This window comes from Anthonomus grandis, chromosome 16 (genome assembly GCF_022605725.1).
Source record: "Anthonomus grandis grandis chromosome 16, icAntGran1.3, whole genome shotgun sequence".
Lineage (NCBI taxonomy): Eukaryota > Metazoa > Arthropoda > Insecta > Coleoptera > Curculionidae > Anthonomus > Anthonomus grandis.
In genome coordinates this window covers 553,355-573,864 of record NC_065561.1, presented here as the reverse complement: position 1 = coordinate 573,864, position 20,510 = coordinate 553,355, and the positions used below count along the sequence as shown (strand labels likewise).

The following is a 20,510-nucleotide window of genomic DNA, read 5'->3' as shown; positions in this document are numbered from 1 at the left end:
ATTAACCATTAACTGTTTAAGTTCTTCTACACTTGTGGGGGCAAAAAAGAAAGATTCGGCTACTACCACATTGCTGAAATAGCTCCTGGGATCTATTTTTTGTGAGAGATTGGCTGCAAGGTTACTAGCAATATCACAGCAGAAGGAATTGAGAACATTGGAATCTAAGGTACTTGGAATAACCAAGACATTATTTTTTCCCCTAAGCTCATTTAAAATTTTCCAAGACTCTTTTGCTCTGTTGGAGGAATTATTTATCCTCCTTTGAAAGTAGGTCCACTTAGCCATTCTGATTGAGTTTCTGTAAATCTTGCGGTATCTGTTATAATAATTTAAAAATGTTGCATTGTTCATAGCGTATTTCCTAATGTAAAAAAGAGAGCGCATATTTTGCCCAGATACTCGTAAACCCTTAGTATACCAAGGTTTTCTATTTCGTTTCTTAATATTGACAACAGGAAAAGCAGTGTTAAAATTGTTTAATACTATTTGATGAAAGCTATGCAGTGGGTTAACAGTAGTCAGTAGTCAATACATTATTCCAACTTGATATATTGCAAAGCAAAGAGACTTGACTTGTTATAAGGGACTGATGGCGCTAAAAGCTAAACTTATGAAATTAAAATTTTTGGTTAAAGTCATTTAACGTACTTAAATCTTATATTTAAATTAAATATTATCTTGCTATCAACCATCCTGAATTTCTAACTTAATGAAACTAAACCCAAAAATCCCGAATAATAAAGTTTTAAATACAAATAAATTTTAAGGCCGGACCTGTGCAACTTTTCACGCTTGAGTGGCTGTGACTAAGGTCAGGCGTTTAACAAAATAGTACGTGGGCACATGTAGTCAAATTTTACGAATCAAATGTATAAATTCTTAAAAAAATGCTTAAAACATTTATTTATTTAATGAAATGATTAAATATCGCTTAGAATATTACTTTATGACTCATTCCACATAAAATTTTGCGATTTAAACATGCATGTCATGTGACAATACAAGCAACACCGGCACACGGACTATTTGCGGTACATCAAAGATTCTAATAGATCTCTGAACTGAACTATATTTGAATACGACATTAATCGACTTGCCAAAATTCTGTATAAGTGAGAACTATTTGAACATTATTACAACTATTTGAACAACAGAACAGATCAAATTTTCTAACTCTATTAAAAATGAATAAAGCCATAATTGCATATAAATTTCTAAAATACATATTGAAAATTCTAGAGAAAACCATGAAAATATAATTTAATAGACTACAAATTAGTTTGCTATGGCAGAACGTAGTAATGACCGGAACAAAATGAAAACCAATACAAAAATAAAGCTGAAAATATGCCATTATTCATAAATAAATGGATTATTATTAATTATATATCATTGTTGAAAGCCGATTAAAAATTAAAATGCGTTTCCAATATTCTGACTTTTACATCTGAATAATGAGTATTTATTTATGTTGCGTTTGACTTTTATTCCAACTTTATTGGTAATTTAAATATTCAGCCTGGACACTTAATCAATATTAAACCTTATTTATTTTAATTTTTTTATATACTTACATCTAAAATTTCTGTATTACCAGAACCCTGAGGTATTACTTCATTTGAACCTTTATTAGCTTTGATTAAATTTGTCAGTTGATCCAAATTTATATTATATTTTGTAGGGCCATCTATAGATACATGTCCTTTAATGAGTGGCTTAACAATTTCGTCAATAGTTGCAGTAGTTGGTAAAAATGAAGCATCCAGTTTGGGTGGCTTAATGCCTAAAAAAAACTGTTAATTTTGATAGAAAACGTTTTTATCAATACTTACTAGCAAGATTTACTTCAAAGTTGTCCAAGTTTTTATTCAAATCAAAATCGATATTTCCAATATGTGGAGTGTTATGCGCATTGGCCAAATTTAAGTGCAATTTAATATCATCAAAATCGTTAGGCTTGTCCTGAGGTAGATGTAAGACATGTATTTCTTTATCGCCTGTAAATGTCGCAGGGCCATGCGATCCGCTGCTTAACCCCAATGATATATCATAATTATTCAAGGAAGTCGACAGTCCATTCGTCAAACTATTAAACTTATCCTTATTAAAATTGTTCAGTAACTGTATTTGTTTTTCAGTAGATAACGTTCCACTTTTTATTTGCTCTAAGGTATGTTCGTCCAAGTTATCACAGTAAATATAATGATTGATAAAATATGGTCCATTGTGAAGAACATTTAAAGGTGTACTTGGTTTGGTTAAGATTCTTGAGTTTATGGGTGATAGAAACTGGTTTGTTATTGGTGATCTTTTAAATGGTCTTGCATTCCCCAAAGCTGGTAATCGAGAAGGTGCTGGAGTTGCCGAAATAGTAAGTGCTAACGAAATCTGCAATCAAAAAATAGTTTTAATTATAGGTAAAAAGGACAAATATATTATTATTGATATGTGGGATAATTTTAATAATTAAGGTTATTTCAATTTTTTTTAGTTCAAATATTAAATGCTCAAATGATTCGTTTTGTTTTTACGTAAAGAAATAGATCCAGCCGCAGAGCAGTAAAATGCAAGGCCAGCTATCAAAAAGCGCCGACAGACCGACAAAGAGTCGGGCGGCTTCTTTACGCACCCGCTTCTTTGAACCTATTTTTAGAAAAAAGCGCTAGAGTTGCGGGTCAGTCTTAAATGCCGGGTCATAAGGGAAAGACGTTCCCGAAGTACCCGGTTTTGACGTTTGACGTGGTTTTTTTGGACAAGTATTTTATTCTTATTCTGATAATTTGCCGAGACGCGGTGAAGTTGATGTTGGTATACGTAAGACGTACGTATATGAAGTATAAAGACGTGTAAGAGCCAGAGATATTTTTAAGACGTAAGACTGTCCTGTGTAATTGTGTACTTAACCTAATCATTATTATTCTAACCATAATCTTCAATCTGTATCTGCAATATCATCTTATTAAACATTTGAATTAAGCTCTGTGCCTTTTATTTATGTATCCCTAGATAACAGCAGTAAAAAGCCTACAGATATAATACTTGATATCATAGGGATTTTATTGGGCCTTGATATTTGCATCAGTCTTTTGAATATGTTCAGTTGTTTTTTTTAAAAATTTGTTTTAAAATTGAAAATATTAATTTAATAAACACTTTTAAAAATTGTGTGACTGAATGATTGGATACTTAACATTTGAGCTAATTATTTTTAATTTTTTAAACAATTAAAAGGATTAGGTTAACCATTTCTCAATTATTCTAATGCTTTATTTATAGTAAGTACATTCTAAAGATATGTTATTTTCAGCCAATTAGGAACAGATATTTTTGTTTCTTTGAAAAAACTGTTTTTCGTCATTCCGGAATAACGCAAGTGGGTACGTCGCACGACATCCAGTGCCGTATTTCCCATTACGCTCAGGCGTAAGGCGACAAAACTTGAGAGGCGGCAAATTTTTAAGAATATCTATTTTATTATTTTTATTATAATATATACAGGGTGTTCATTTGAAAACTTCCCACCACGGATTTATCGAAAACCACTGTTTAAAAAAAATACCGAAATACGTCAAAAGATTTGTCAAGGGGGACAACTTTCTAACCTAAAATTACTTGACCCCTTTTCACCCTCTGCCACCCAAGGTCATCCCCTTAAAAATTTTAAATGGCAAGGGGTATCGAGTAATAGCTTGTTTAAAAGGTCTTTTGAAGTCTTTTATTTTGACGTTTGATTTTTTTAAATCGGTCGATTCGTTTTCGAAAAAATTAGGAAAATCTTTGTTTATCTTAATTTGTTCAGATAGAAAACAAAAACGTGAAAATATCAGTTTTTATTTCAATAAGTGTTCAAAATGTTGCCCGTTTTTGGCCAAACAATGATATAGGCGATGTTCAAATTCCTGACGGACATTTTCAACAACATGTTGTGGGATATCATGGCAGCTGTCGATGATGCGAAAACATCTTGTCGAACTTGCATTGTCTTATTTATTTAATGTAACACGACGTTTCGGTTGGTAAGTATCTCCAACCGTTATCAAGTGTAAACTGACAGCAAATTTTTATTCTATAGGCTTATAGGATAGCTTATAGGCTTATCGGCTATAGGATATACTAGATGTGTGCACAGATGTGGAAAGGGAAGGGGAAGAGGGCCGCAGAAGCATTTGCTCCTTATGAATCTTGGGTAGTCCGTAGTAGCCAAGTAGGCATCATAAGATCCCTCTACAATAGAGCTCGAACCATCTGTAGAAGCGACGAGGATCTCAAGACTGAAGTGGATACCATCTACAAAGACCTACAACAGAATGGATATCCAAAGAAGCTAATAAGTAGGACCATCCAAAGGACGCGTCCAAATCAAATCAGCGACGAGGCCACCACGACAACCAGACTTCTGCCCATACATCAGGGGTACATCGGAACAAATCCGACGCATTGCCAGCAAGTACAATATTAGAACTGCCTTTAGATCTAGCACCACTATCAGAAGCGTGATATCAAAGACCAAATCATATGGCCTGTTGAATACCAAAAATTGCGTCTACCAGATCCCATGTGAGTGCGGTGACTCATACATAGGTGAAACGAAGCGCCCCCTAGAAGTCAGAGCGAAGGAACATCGCAGCTGGACCCAAAGAGGAAAGGTTTCCAAATACGGAATAGCAGAGCACGCGTGGCATAATGGACACAATATCCATTGGTCAGAAGCCAAGATTCTGCACAAGGAACAGCACTGGCGGAAGAGGAAGTTCGTAGAGGCAGTTTTCATTTCACAGAATCAGGGGATCTTCAGCCAGCCAAGCGACGATGTACCCAACATCTGGAAGCCTCTACTCTCAGGACAGTGTAGGATCTAGAGAGAGGCGTGTCCTCCGCCCAACTCCTTTCTTGTGTTAGCAAAACACATATCAAGAGTAAAATAAGTAGTTTTGGTTAGTGTTAAGACTGTTTTGTGATTTGAGTGTCAAAGGTTCCAACCATAGGACTATTCTTAAAATTTAAATATTTTTGAGGTTTGATGTCAAAAGATGACATTTGGTTGTCACACAAATGGTAACTTAAGCCCGATTTATACTATAGATCAAGTCACGATCTGGTCACGGTCCGGTCAAAGTTAGGTCAAATATTATTGCATGTCTTTCAAGTTGCACTATTCATATTGTAAGGCAACGTCAGTTCACGTATTGCTCAATTGACCGCGGTATTTCTTTTCAACGATATTTTGATTTGACTGTGATTGAACCGTTGGTATAAAAACCGCCAGTGTGTATACTCGACGCCGACGGTCAGATCATAGTATGTGCCGATGAGTTTCGAATACATGTGTTTTGTACAGCACGTGAGACAAAATGGACGAGCAGTTGATTGAATGTGTGAGAAATCATGGAAGAATTGTATAATTTTGCCAATAAACAATATTCAGACAACATCCACAAACAACAAATTTGGAAGGAAATAGCAGGGGAACTAAAAAAAAGTAAGTACTCTATATTTTATCATAATTTAGGTATTTATTAGTAAGGTTATAGCTACATTCACCATCAATTACATATGTATATCATCATTTAAAACAAATAAATATCTTAAATTAACTATGAAACCAACATCATACAATAATATTTTAAATATGATTAGATTGCCAATGAACTGCTCGGGTTTCGGAATTAAAATATGTTTTCTAAGTCTCCCTTATATCAAATGCCTCTCTTTGTGCATTACCTCCTTGTCTAGGTAAATCATTTAGTAAACTTTTTTGTTAATTTGAATATTCAGCCCTTACTTCAGGTGTTTCCCTGGTTTAGAATTAATTTTTCTTAAATATATTTGAAATTTCTGTACCAATATCCCAAAGACATTTTCGACAATCCGTCGAGCCCGACAAAGACGATAATTAAAAATACTTTTTTTTATATCAGCATTGACCTGTGATGCAGAATAGGTCCTCATTAGATGGGTTTGTAAAGGAAATGCTGAATCTCCTATAATTACGTGAGGTACAAGTATGTTTGTTCCTGGAAGAGCTTTAGCCTCTGGAATGTCCAGTTTTTCTTTCTTTAAGCTCCTACCTAATTTGGAATTTTCAAAGATACTCCCATCACTTTTTTTGCCATACGAGCCGATATCTACAGCAATGAATTTATAATTAGCATTTACCAAAGCTAGTAACACCACTGAAAAGGTTTTCTTATAATTAAAGAAGTTAGAACCGCTGTTATGTGCAGCAACTATCTCAATGTGCTTGCCATCTATTGCACCGATGCAGTTTGGAAAATTCCATAGGTCTTAAAATTTCATAGCAATGTCTTCTCAATCTTCTTGGCACTGGCATACATTCTGTCAATTAATTTTTTATAATTGTTTCACTTACTTCGCAAACAATATTCTGTACAGTTGAATGTCGAAGGCGATAACTAAATGAAATTGCTCTAAAAGAGTCTCCAGTAGTTAGATATCTGAAATTAGAACAATATACATATACAGGGTGTTTCCTAACTACGGTACGAAACTATACAGAGTGAATCGTTAGGACGTTTTATGAAAAAAAGTTCCTATGAACGTATGTCGGGAGTTGCTTTGTTTCTGACATACAGGGCGATGAGGGTTCAAAAAAATAACGGTATTTTAGAAATACTATAACTATCCTTAAACCGATTTGGTTGAAATTTGGTGCAGTTATTTGAAGTTATAAGACGCTTATTTAGCTGTAACTAGATTGAAATTATTAGGTCCAGTGGCGTGTCAGTGGGCACCACATGCTTATTGTTGAGAAAAAAAACAAGGCCAATAATTAATTGTTTTGCAGCTTTTTATTTATTTTTGTATTTAAACAACTAAAAATACAACTTTTTCGTATTTTATCTTATTATCTTCATATCTGGCTTTATTTTCGAGAAAAAAAATTAAAGTATCTTTAACTCATTTTAAAAATTATCCATGTACGACAACATGAAATAAAAACCAATTAATTCGATAAACAATTTCGACCTTAAAGTACATGAGCAAAATGTCCACACTCCAATGCACGACTTTTTGGTCTCTTGTGTCTCGTTTACTATGATAATAAACATTCAACTTCTACGATTTTTATTATCAGATTTTTGAAATACAACAAAATAACAAATACATTGCTTCTTATGATAAATAATTGGCAAGTCCATTCAAGTACCTCTTTTGTACCCACCTGCTTTGGAGACCAGCTGACAGTGATAGAATTGGTATAAGTAAAATTCAGCTGTCAATTAGCAGTCATTCATTACTCCATCATGAATAATTTTACTAACCATGAAATGACCGACATGCTTTTATTTATGGATTAGCAAATGGAATAACGCCACAATAACGCCTGAACTGAAAGAAGCTATGCTTGATGCGATAGAAGTAGATCCTTCCAATAGTATCAGGAAGATTGCACTGCAGCTTGAAGTCAGTTCAAAAACCGTTTGGAAAGTTCTAAAAAGAAACCTCCTGAATCCATATCACATACAGCGTGTACAAGCTCTACTGCCGCGGGATTTTCATACAAGATTAATGTTTTGCAGGTGGTTGATTCATACGATGTCACACAATAATAATTTCCTACCAAATATTTTATTTACGGACGAGGCAAATTTTTCAAGAGATGCTATTATAAACTTCCACAATCATCATTTTTGGGCCGACGAAAATCCCCACGTTATTAGAGAAACTCATTTTCAGCAACAATTTTCGCTGAACGTTTGCATAGGAATTATTGGTGACTACCTAATTGGCCCATTTTTTTACCGGCAAGATTAACAGGTGAATCCTACACGGATTTCTTGCAACACCATTTACCCACTTTAGTAGATGAAGTGCCCCTACAAGTAAGAGTCAACATGTGGTTTATGCACGATGGGGCCCCAGCTCATTTCAGTGTTCTTGCTCGTCAGCATCTCGACGTCAACTACCCTAATTGCTGGATTGGACGTGCAGGACCTCAAAATTGGCCGGCTCGCAGTCCTGATATGAATCCCCTGGATTACTATTTATGGGGCCATCTGAAGGCTCTTGTTTATAAAACTCCTGTTCTAGATGTGAATGACTTGAGGAATCGGATAATTGTCAATTGCAATATCATAAGGGATACTCCAGGTATTTTTGAGCGTGTCAGACACTCAATAACAAATCGTTTGCAGTCGTGTATTTTATCAGAAGGTGGGCATTTTGCTCATTTACTTTAATATCAAAATTGTTTATCGAATTAATTGGTTTTTATTTCATGTTGTCGTCCATGGATAATTTTTAGAATGAGTTAAAGGTACTTTAAATTTTTTTTTCGAAAACAAAGCCAGATATGAAGATAATATAAGATACGAAAAAGTTGTATTTTTAATTGTTTAAATACAAAAATAAATAAAAAGCTGCAAAACAATTATTGGCCTTGTTTTTTTCTCAACAATAAGCATGTGGTGCCCACTGACACGCCACTGGATCATAATAATTTCAATCTAGTTACAGCTAAATAAACGTCTTATAACTTCAAATAATTGCACCAAATTTCAACCAAATCGGTTTAAGGATAGTTATAGTATTTTTAAAATACCGTTATTTTTTTGAACCTTCATCGCCCTGTATCTCAGAAACAAAGCAACTCCCGACATACGTTCATAGGAACTTTTTTTCATAAAACCATTCACCCTGTATATTTTCGTACCGTAATTAGAAAACACTCTGTATATACTTTTTATTCAATGTTATAAAAATGTTTGTTTTTACAGAACTGTATACAATACAAAACTGTAGACAATATTTCAAAAACCATTAATTTCCGAATCTATTGCTCATTAAACTTGCAGTTCTAAAATGAGACTAAAAATCATTCAACAATAATTCTATTACACCTATTCAATTTTTTATGATACTAATTTATTACTCAGGTCTTAGAAATTAGTTTCCGTAAGATATAGTGAAAATGTCTTTTATTTATAGGCCCTCACTATTGCAAGAAACGATGGGAATCTATACGTGCCCAATTTCAAAAAGTTTGCCTGTTTCGAAAAACCGCAACAGGTCAGGCCGCCGAGAATGAAAACAAATGGAAATATGATAAAATTTGTCATTTTTGCTTCCTCATATGAAAGATAAAGGACGTCTGACTTCACTACAAATTGTAGATAATTCGAGTGGTGACAAAGATTAACTTGTGAAGAAAATACACAAATGTCTAGCGCAAGCACATCACAAATTAAAAGTACTCCTTCGACATCTGGCAAGGGCAATTTTACTCCACAACAAAATAGGAAGCGTGCTTGACGCAGTGAAAAAAATCGTAAGGAGGAGCCTGTAAACTGCAGGAACCACTTTAATGAAATATATTATTGAAGAAAAGAAAAAGGAACAATAATTTGAAGGAAAAAGTGGATTGTACCACTTTTTTGAAGGAATCAAAAAGACAGTGGCCTCTTTTTCTCCTAAAGATATACATGTATTAAAAACCAGGATTCTCAAAATAGTTGCTAAAATGGAAGAAAATTACTTAGATGACGACGAAAAATTTGAAAGTACCCAATCATCTCCTCAACTACCCCTTTCGCCAACCATCAGTCAAACGACTCACCCAACTCACAAATCAATCCTCGACCAAACGACCCACCCCACCTCCTTTCCAATGGTTAACGCAACTCCCGGACAAACCTCAGCATGACATGGTGTCTAATATTAGTAATAATAATAATTATCTAACCTCATTGCCATATTCATCACCTACAGATAATTATTCAAACACTTCCTGTTCTTCCTATTATAAACATTTTTCTCTGGATTCTTGTAATTAATGAACGCAAATGTAAAGATTGTTGTTAAAAGCTTATCAGTATAAAGTTTAAATAAATATGATTTACTACAAAATATCTATATTTTCATTTAGGTACTAACCTTAAGCAAACTGCTAGTTTCTCGATTGGTGTAATAGCTTCTCTAAAGGTCGTATTTGTTTTAATTATGTCCTGTGTTATTTTGTCCAAAATGTCACGAAACTGATTTTTAGTCATATGAAAATACTGATAAAACTTTAGTTCGTCGTCCATAAGTTCCTTATGTAAGGTAAAATTCGCCTTCTTTATTTCTGTTTTTCAACATGGGATGAATCCAATTACGTCTGCGCTTGCTATTTCTTTGACGTCCTTCATTGATATTCTTCATCTAGTATAATCGTCAATGTAGCTAAATCTGTTGTTGAAAACCTTCTAAACATATTTGAAGTACCACTTTATTTACAATATCGTTGATGGTAATTAAAAAGTTGTATTTATTAACAACGCTATAACTAGCCTATTTGATATTCACACTCCTCTTAAAACAATTACATTGCCTAAAAAACCCTTCCATACCCTGGATTACAGAGAATATTAAGAAAATGCAGAAATTAAGAGATGCCGCTCTTCAGCAGTTTAAACGCACTAAACGTCCAGAAAAATGGGAATATTATAAATCATTAAGAAACTTAACAACAGCTTCAATAAGAATGGAACGCAAAGCCTATTATAAGCATAAATTTAAAAATTGCAGTACTCGAAAAAAATGGGAGGAACTTAATAAACTAACTCCGTCTAAGAAAAAAGATATTCCGGTGCAGTTTAATGATGTTGATCAATTTAACAATTTTTTTATAAACTCTACTATCTCAAACCAGTCTTTAGATCAGGAACTTTTAAATTTTTATTCAACCAATAAAAAAAGTGACATAGATTTCTCTTTGCAGTTCAGAGCAGTGGAAAATTATGAGGTATTTAACATAATTAAAAAAATAAAAAGTAAAGCCTTTGGATCAGACGGTCTTAACATAACTCTTCTTGAGCTTTGCTGTCCTCATATTTGCGAATATATTACACACATAATAAACAAATGCTTAGAAACTAACTAACTATTTTCCCAATTGTTGGAAGGAAGCCTGTTAGTAACTTGTGTTGTGTTGACAAAATAATATTTAATTTAAGTCAGTGTGGCAACATCCAAATTTATTACTTTTAAAACCCGCCACTACGTAGCGCTCGAATCATGAAATGCTAAAAATTCATATGTCACTTGTCATCCCTCTCTCTCGAGCAAGAAATGGTTTGGTAAAGAAGCGCCTTGTTTATTGCTGAATATAAGTTTGGTTTTTAGCCTAAATAAGGTGTTTTAATAACAAAAAAGTGTTAACAACAAATAGCTGAAGCTTAGGAAACTCTCCTAACATAAAATGGTCCTTCGTACTCGGATGTAAGCTGGTAAAACTGTATTGGAAAATTAGACCCGGAAATTAGAAGCCGGTGGCATCTAAAAATTGCATCATCATCGTCGTAGTTGCATCGCGTGGACTGCTTTCAAAAGCCCGTATCACACCGGTCAATCAGCGGCAAAAGTCCAAATTGGTGAAGTGTTCATTCAAATTTGGCGAAAACAAACGTGGAACTGGATTTTTTGGATAATGGATGGAACGTTTTGGATTGATTAGATCTCATGATGGTTTACTATTAATTGATTATTGGTTGCAAGTTGGTAAAGCTTTCTTTTTTTTTGTTTGATTGAAAATAATTAAATAATTGCTGGTAAGTTGGTATCCTTTTTTAGTACATAATAATAATGTGGTTTGGTTTATTACTATATTAATTTCTATTATTGGCTATTGGTTTCAAATTGGTTTGGCAGTGTATCTGAATTGAAACAGTGTTAATTACTACTTTTTATGAAAGGCAACACTTTCAGTTTGTGCACAAATAAAATACACATCATCTGTTTAAACTAATGGATGAACATTATTTTGGTATTGGTTATTGGTATTGGCATTAAAAATAAATATCTATTGGTTTACATTGTGTAAATATTTGTATATTTGTTGGTTAAACAAAAATATATACTGTATTGGTTTGTTTTAATATTTTTACTGATTAAATAACTATTGAAAACATGGTTGATGAAGCTGAACTCAAAGTGAACGTTAAGAGGCGTGGTATTTGCAAGTCAAAACTAACAAGTTTTAATAAGTTCTTGTCTTCAATCTCTGCTTTGCCTTCGGATAATGTAGAGGGCTTAAAAATTAGCGAATTGGAAAGCAGAGTGGACAAACTCCCAGATATATTTGCTGAATTTGATTCTTATCAAACTTCGATAGAATTACACCATGAAAACTTTAATGAACAACTTTTGGAAAGGGAAAATTTTGAAAATTCCTACTACAGTTTGCTTGCCACTGGAAATCAATTGCTTAAAAAACATTCTAACAGTTCCAGAGATGGCAGTTCTAATAGTGATATTGCTTCTCAACGGGGCAGTAATAATGTATTGAATGGTGATTTATCTCAAATAAGAGTTCAGTCAGGCCCTAAACTCCCATCTATTCCCTTACCCACATTTTCTGGTAGTTTCGAAAAATGGCTTGAGTTCAGAGACACATTTAGATCATTGGTTCATGATAATAGCAACATTTCAGAGATTGAAAAGTTTCATTTCTTGAGAGGATCTTTGGAAGGTAGCGCAAAGGATGTGCTACAAAATCTTGATATTAGTTCTACTAATTATTCTATCGCTTGGGATTTGTTGTGTCAGAGATATGACAATAAATCCATTTTGGTGAATAATTACCTTATTGGCTGTTTTTGTCTTAGGAAATGGGTATCAAATTCAGCTCAAGTTATTAGTCAAATCGTTGGAGATGCCTCGAACAGTGTTTTTAATACTCGTGACATACATTTTAGTGATGAGAATACAACTCTTGGTTTGTATTGGTCATTTAAAAATGATAATCTTATGTGTTTTTGAAGGTGGTAGACAATGGTACAGTGAAAACATCTTGTCGGACTTGCATTGTCTTATTTATTTATTGTAACACGACGTTTCGGTTGGTAAGTATCTCCAACCGTTATCAAGTGTAAACTGACGTCAGTTTACACTTCAGAATGGCCCAAATCAATTATCGAAATTGAAGTTTTGCCTGAATTAAAGAAAAACATTCACACTTGCCAGGTCATTCCTGAATATTTTCCAATGAAAAGATTTTCTAGTTTTTCTCGTTTAAAGCGTAGTTGTGCTTACATTTTACGATTCTGTTATAATTGTAAGTTAGAAAAAACATTTAGGCATAATGGCCCATTAACAGCCCGTGAGCTAAGTAATTCATTAGAAAAATTGGTCATAATCTCTCAGAAGGAATCTTTTTCATATGAATACTCATTACTTTTGCAAAAGCAGCAATGTCGCAAAGCCCCTTTAAGTACTCTTAACCCATTTATTGATGTGAAGGGAGTTTTAAGGGTGGGTGGTAGATTGGAATTATTGGATCTGGATTATGCCAAAAAACATCCTGCTGTTTTATTATCATTTTACCAAATTGTTGTTTTCTTTTGAGCATAAGTTATTATTACATGCTGGTCCCCTTCACTTACTTGCTTCAATTCGTGAACATTATTGGCCAATTGGTGGACGAAATTTAGCAAGGCAGACAGTTCACGAATGTTTAAATTGCTTTAAAGCAAGACCTAAATCAATTGGGCAATTAATGGGTGACCTACCTAAAGAGCGCATCTCTCCTACTCCTCCATTCTATATTACTGGAGTTGACTATGCTGGTCCTCTTCATATAAAATCTAAGAGTGGGCGGGGAGCCAAGATTTCAAAATGCTATGTGTGCCTATTCATATGCTTTTCTACTCGTGCGGTGCATTTGGAGTTAGTATCAGAGCTAACCTCTGAAGCATTCATTTCTACTTTGAGACGTTTCATATCCCGGCGAGGCAAACCTTCATTAATATGGTCTGACAATGGTACAAATTTTGTTGGTGCCAATTCAGAGTTAAAAGAGCTTAGTAAATTCTTGCAGAGGCATAGCAAAGGATTAGCAGGTACTTTTGAAAATGAAGGGATTAGTTGGAAGTTTATTCCCTCTCGTGCTCCTAACTTTGGTGGACTATGGGAAGCGGGAGTAAAGGCTTGCAAATTCCATATAAAGCGTGTTATGGGAAATGCTTCATTAACTTTTGAGAATCTCTATACGCTGCTAACCCAGATTGAAGCCACGTTAAATTCGCGCCCATTGATCCCACTTACTAGTGATCCAAGCGATTATGATGTATTAACACCAGCTAATTTTTTAATTGGTAGACGATTGACAGCTTTGCCCGATCTTGATGTTAAAGAAAAGTTTGACAATCGTCTCTCAAGATTTCAATATATTCAAAAGCTTTATCAACATTTTTGGGTGCGTTGGTCGAAGGAGTATGTAATCCTTCTCCAACAACGATTTAAGTGGAAATATCCTCAAAGAAACATTCAAGTGGGTGAGATGGTGATACTTCGCGAGGACAATCTCCTTCCTCTTAATTGGAGAATGGGCCGTGTAAGTGAAATACATTTAGGATCTGATAAACAGTGCCGAGTAGTGTCTGTTAAAACCTCTCATGGCATACTGAAGAGACCTATCTCTAAGATTTGTCCCTTACCTATTGACATTACTGATTAGTATGCATTTTACTTACCGTGATAATGTTAATTAGCTTTAAGATTTGTTTCATGTATTTAAAGACTGTTTTCTTAGTTTTAGCCACCTTTGTCAAATTTTATTGTGTTGAAAGCTGAACCCTTTCAAGGTGGGGGGTATATGTTAGTAACTTGTGTTGTGTTGACAAAATAATATTTAATTTAAGTCAGTGTGGCAACATCCAAATTTATTACTTTTAAAACCCGCCACTACGTAGCGCTCGAATCATGAAATGCTAAAAATTGTCACTTGTCACTTGTCATCCCTCTCTCTCGAGCAAGAAATGGTTTGGTAAAGAAGCGCCTTGTTTATTGCTGAATATAAGTTTGGTTTTTAGCCTAAATAAGGTGTTTTAATAACAAAAAAGTGTTAACAACAAATAGCTGAAGCTTAGGAAACTCTCCTAACAAAGCCATTGTCTTACCCCTTTAAAAAATTAGTAACCCTACTGACTATTTACACATTTTCGATCCATTAGTGTACTACCAACTATGTCTAAAATATTAGAACGCGTATTGGATGTACAAATAAGGAACCATATTAATAGATTTTCAATATTACCCATTAAGCAATCTGGATTTCGCAGTGGATATAGTTGCGCAACAGCAATGGCAGATATTACCGATGACATTTTTCGTGCCCGAGATAATAACAAAGTCACTGCTCTGGTATTGCTAGATTTTACTAAAGCCTTCGATTTTTTAAATCATCAAATATTGGTAGCCTTACTGCACTACATAGGATTCTCAAATCATGCTATAGCTTTAATAAAGTCATTTCTAAGTAATAGGTCTCAAATGGTAAAAATTGATGCAACCTTTTCAAGTCGTCTTTCAGATCTTAATGGGGTGCCCCAAGGTAGTATATTGGGGCCACTACTATTAAGTATTTATACAACATGCTTTCCTCAATATCTTGAATACTGTAAGTATCACTTCTATGCAGATGATACGCAGTTGTATCACTCCTTTGCACCTTCTGATTATTTAACTGCTTTGAACCATATAAATGCTGATCTTGATGCACTTGTTAAAGTCTCTAGTAAGCATATTTTAAAATTAAACCCTAAGAAATGTGTAGTTATTCTCTTTGGAAGTAACGTTCAAATAAGGACTATTTATGAAGAATTTTCTTTGTTTGTTGGACATCAAAAACTTTAAGTAGTTGAGAGCACCAAGAGCTTGGGTTTAACACTCGTTTCACAGCTAAAGTTTAGTGGACACATATCAAATAATCTTAAAAAATCGTATTGTGCTTTAAAAACCATGTACCCTCATCGACATTACTTAGATCTGAATATTAAACGTGAGCTATGCGACTCTCTTGTGTTGTCAAATTTTAATCATTGTGATGTGGTTTATGGACCTTGTCTAAATGGTCAAGACTCCTATAGAGTTCAAAAAATGCAAAACTCTTGTATTCGTTTTATTTATGGTATTAATAGGCGAGGTCATGTATCACATACGCTTAATGATCTTAAGTGGCTAAATATGTTTAATAAACGTAAGCTACATTCCAGTGTGCTATTTTATAAAATTATTAAATACCGCAGTCCTCCCTACCTATACAACAAAATTACATTTCGGACAGACATTCATCACTTAAATTTAAAAAGTAAATCTTTAACTATTCCTAAACACAAAAATCAATTTTTCAAAAAATAATTCTCTTATAATATTTCTCATATCATTAATGCGCTATCACCCGATATAACTGATATTTCAAATTCCATTTATAGATTCAAAACAAAAGTAAGGCAAATCTTATTAGATAATCAGTAACATGCATATTAGAGCTAGAAGATTTATTTTTCATTTTTCTTGTTTATAAATTGTAATTGAATGGCTAGTATTAGATATATTCTTCCGTATTTAATTGTTGTAATTTGTACCAAATCATCAACTACCTAGATATAATGTATGTACATTATATCTAGTAGTTAGTTTAATTCGTTAGTTTTATTTAAAAAGTAGTTTAGTTTAAATAGTTTTTTATGTTGTAGCTATGTAGGTAGAACAGAACCTGCATTTTCAATGCAGGAGTCTGATACATTGGCTTTTATTTACCTCAATTATTGAATACACCTGTAAGTTTATATTCTATGTAATTTCCATGGTAAATAATAAACGTTATTATTATTATTATTATTATTATTATTATTATTATTATTATTTTACTAAAATAAATGAGTGGTTCTAGGATCAATGTAACACAAAGAAACCATTTCGTTGTCAATGGCATGTAACTTTGCTCTGTATTGTGTGAACACTGACCCATTTAACTTGACTTTGACAGGACCGTGATCAGATCGTGACTTGATCTATAGTGTGAATCGGCCTTTAATAACAAAATGAACTAACATATCAATCGAATTAATGTAATTTCTGACCAAATCGCAAGTTTGAAAAACAAATAAATAAAGAAATTAGAAACTACCCAATTATTAATTAAATTTGACTCTTTAAGAACCGGATTTGAAAATACTTACTTAAATATAAAATTATGGTAATGACGGAGATACAGTCATATTTTCCAAATTTCAGTTAATTTGTGAAACTAAAAACCCCACATTAATTACGATACCATCATCATTAAAAAAGAGTTATATACAAATGAACGTTATTAGTTTCACAGCCCACCCAATATGATTAATAATTAACACAAACAAATTATGCATAATAAGGCCAAAATGAGTTTGTACGTTTTTCAAATAATGATCAATCGCGAGCGTGGATTTATTTGATACTAATTTCATACAAATTAAAAATATTTAATCAATAAATACTGTAGTATATGGAAGTAATTAAATTTGCAAACACGTATATGTGCAATGTACTTCCAATAAAGCCTTTCATTCGTTTATTTATTCTATTTATTTACATATTCTATTTATGTGAAGTAATACAAAGAAACATATTTTACTGGAAAAAAGCAAATATGGTATAAAAGTGCATATAAATAACTTTCTAAAAAAGAGAAATGAGATGTATGTTCGTTCTAAGAACCCCACTGAAATACTATTAATATTTCACTGAAATCCTGCAGGATATAAACGATAATATTGAATTTAGAGTGACCAAATAAAATATATGTTTTATTTTCATTTCGATTTCTTACTTTCTTATATAAGTTAATTCTCTATGATTGCTATTTTTAAATTAATAAATAATTTGACTGTTATCTAAAATAGAATATCCAATAAACTGTATATACAGGGTGTTCCCTAAAGATCTGCTAATATTTAAAAATGTTATTCCTGGACCCATTTTAAGAAAAAAGTGTCTATAAACATAGGTCCTAAACGTCTTAACTTTTGAGATACAAGTGTTAAAGTTTTAAAAAAAATCAGTTTTTAATAATAACTTAAACAATATTATAAGCATTTTTATCCAATTTGGTACATGTATTCTATGCATCAAGACGCATTTTTTGATGTGCAAAAGAATTTTTTTTCTGCCAGTGGCGTCCCCACAGGTCTTCTATTGAATATTTTTAATGAGAAAAATACTATGCCACTGCTTTTTATCACAATAAAAATTATTTTTAAAATCCTCAATCACTTTATAGTAAATTTGGTCTCCTGGTTTTTTTTCGTCCGACGCATGGTTTTTGCTTAAAAAAATATAAACAATTTTACTTCTCTAAAAATCTGATGCGGTGTAAAAATGTTCCTTCGTCGATTGCAAGCAAATTATGGATTAAGCAAAATATCAGATTTATTACAAAAAGTATGAAAAGTTAAAAAATTTAAATAATTTAAGAAATACTCATATTTTTAACGCGTTTAAAAAGTAAATGGGAGTAAAAAAGTGCCGTAACGTTGCTATAGGCAACGAGCTGTGATTTTAAATGTCAAATTTTTCTTTATCTAGTTATGCATGAATAAATGACGTTTTTATACATAAACATCGATAATGGCAATAGTTGTTGTCTTAAAAAGTAAGTTGTTGGTGTTAAATACGATTAAATGTTTTTTTTTTCTTTTTTGAGCTATTAAGTATGATTAATATCAATTGGCAATTAGTTCAGAAATACCTACCTAGTTTTACTTTGAAAACAAGAGGATTTTAAGTGCAAAAAACAGGTTTTTATGAAACTAAGCTTAAATGAACAACTTAAATGTATTTTATCTTAATTACACTGATTCCGCTCCTCTACGCATGGAATTACGTAGATTAGTTTGAAGATTAAAACTGATTTAAAACAGTTTTAATTTTCTCCCGAAGATGCTAACATCGTTAACGAAACACGTGTCGAGAGTAAAAATAAAAGCCATGTAATATCCAGTTTAAGGGATATTTTAGTAACCAGTTCTACGCATGGAAGAAATGAACAAAAACACTTTGAGGAACATTTTACTACATTCTATTACAGCGTTCGTAAGTAACTGTCCAACATCGTTAACATCTTTAATAGTAGCACTCTCTTAGTTCTACTCAAAACTAGTTCACACTAATACACTGGAACCTAATTACCTCAATCATACGATGTATACATTCAAAGATCAAACATGCACACTCAGACATAAACTATCTAAAATATATTATTAATAATATAAATAATATTTCATAATAACTATTCCTAAAGTAAACCTATAACAAAAGCTGTCCTACATATTAGGAAATAATTAAATACAATTTGTTAAGACTAATGTTAAAATATGTCCTAGATCTATATTACATTTATTACTACACCTATTACACCTCCCGGGGAGAAAAAGAAAAGTGTTTTTGTTTAAGTTAAACAGTTTTTTAACACTAAAAGTTTCATACCACTTTTAATTTTAATAAAGCTTTACGTTATTTTTATGCACTACTTTAAGTTTATTTTTTACCTTTAGCACAAGGTTTGTGTCTTCCACTTGCACTATCTCAAAAGGACCTTTAAGTCGTTCATCAAGTTTATCCACCGCACTATTATTTTCTATAAGCACTTTATCTCCTACCTTATAACCAACATTTTTACAATTTTTATCATACAATTCCTTTTGTTTGTTTTTTGAAGCTATTAAATTATTTCGAGCATCTAGCCATGCAGTTTGAATACGAAATTTTAGTTGTTGTGGATAATCGTCAAAATTATAAATTGGTTCTCGATTTGAGTTTAAAATATTTGAAGGATGTCTACTTGTTTTCCCAAAAACCAACTCATACAGTGTATAACGCGTTGAAGTATTAATCGTATTATTGTATGAAAAAAACACCAAAACGGTATCCAATTAGTCCAATTAACACTTTCATTAGAGACACGCATACGAAGAAAAGCAGTTAAAGTTTTATGCGAATTTTCCAGCTCGCCTAAGGTTTCATGATAATAGGCCGTGGAATTGAGATGTTTAATATTTAAAATTTTGCAAGATTTCTGAAAAATTTCCGCTAAAAATTTTAACCCTTGATCGGTAACAACTTTCTGAGGTATACGATATCTCAAAATGAAATGACTGACAAATGATTGTGCAACCGTTTCCGCTTCTTTGTTAGCCAAAGGATAACCTTCAACGAATTTAGTTAAGTCACATTGCAATGTAAGAATGTACTGCTTGACCATTCTAGCTTGGCCTCTGAGATGCGCGAACGTGCGAATGAGAGAGTCAGTGTTAAACAAAGACAGACAAAGAGGACGGGTGGTCTATTAAAATCTTAGTTCGTGCGTAGATGGTGTCAAGTGGAGTAGATAGCGGAATAAAAAACGGAAAAAGCTTTCTTCTTGAAAATTTTTTTTTAGGTATAAGCACATGTAACCTTCTAGACAGGATCATTAGTTGGGTCTCTGGGTATGTGAAATGACTAATAACAATATATTTTGAGGGGTAGGACATTTTTTATTCCGAAAAATGCCCAGAATTTATCAAAATGATATTTCTATGTTTTTTTTACACATACCGATACGCGATAACTTCTAAACCAATAAACTTACAACCATCAAGTTTTTTTTAGTCAATTCGAGATATAAAGGCGGTCACAACGGAACTAATTTGGATCTCCTAGTTAGCCTAGTTTGTCTTGGAGAATGGAGTAAACACGAAGGTTTACTT

The 20,510-nt window shown here is 32.9% G+C and overlaps 1 protein-coding gene across 1 annotated transcript in view; it reads right to left on the bottom strand.

The window, feature by feature from the left end:
• LOC126745635 (uncharacterized) overlaps positions 1-20,510 on the bottom strand; it is a 127,917-nt gene that overhangs the window by 37,286 nt on the left and 70,121 nt on the right. Inside the window, exons 2-3 of the mRNA XM_050453567.1 lie at positions 1,836-2,391; positions 1,578-1,786 (exon numbers count right to left, since the gene is read on the bottom strand). Coding sequence (XP_050309524.1) covers positions 1,578-1,786; positions 1,836-2,391 — 765 coding nt within the window. The remainder of the gene's footprint in view (positions 1-1,577; positions 1,787-1,835; positions 2,392-20,510) is intronic.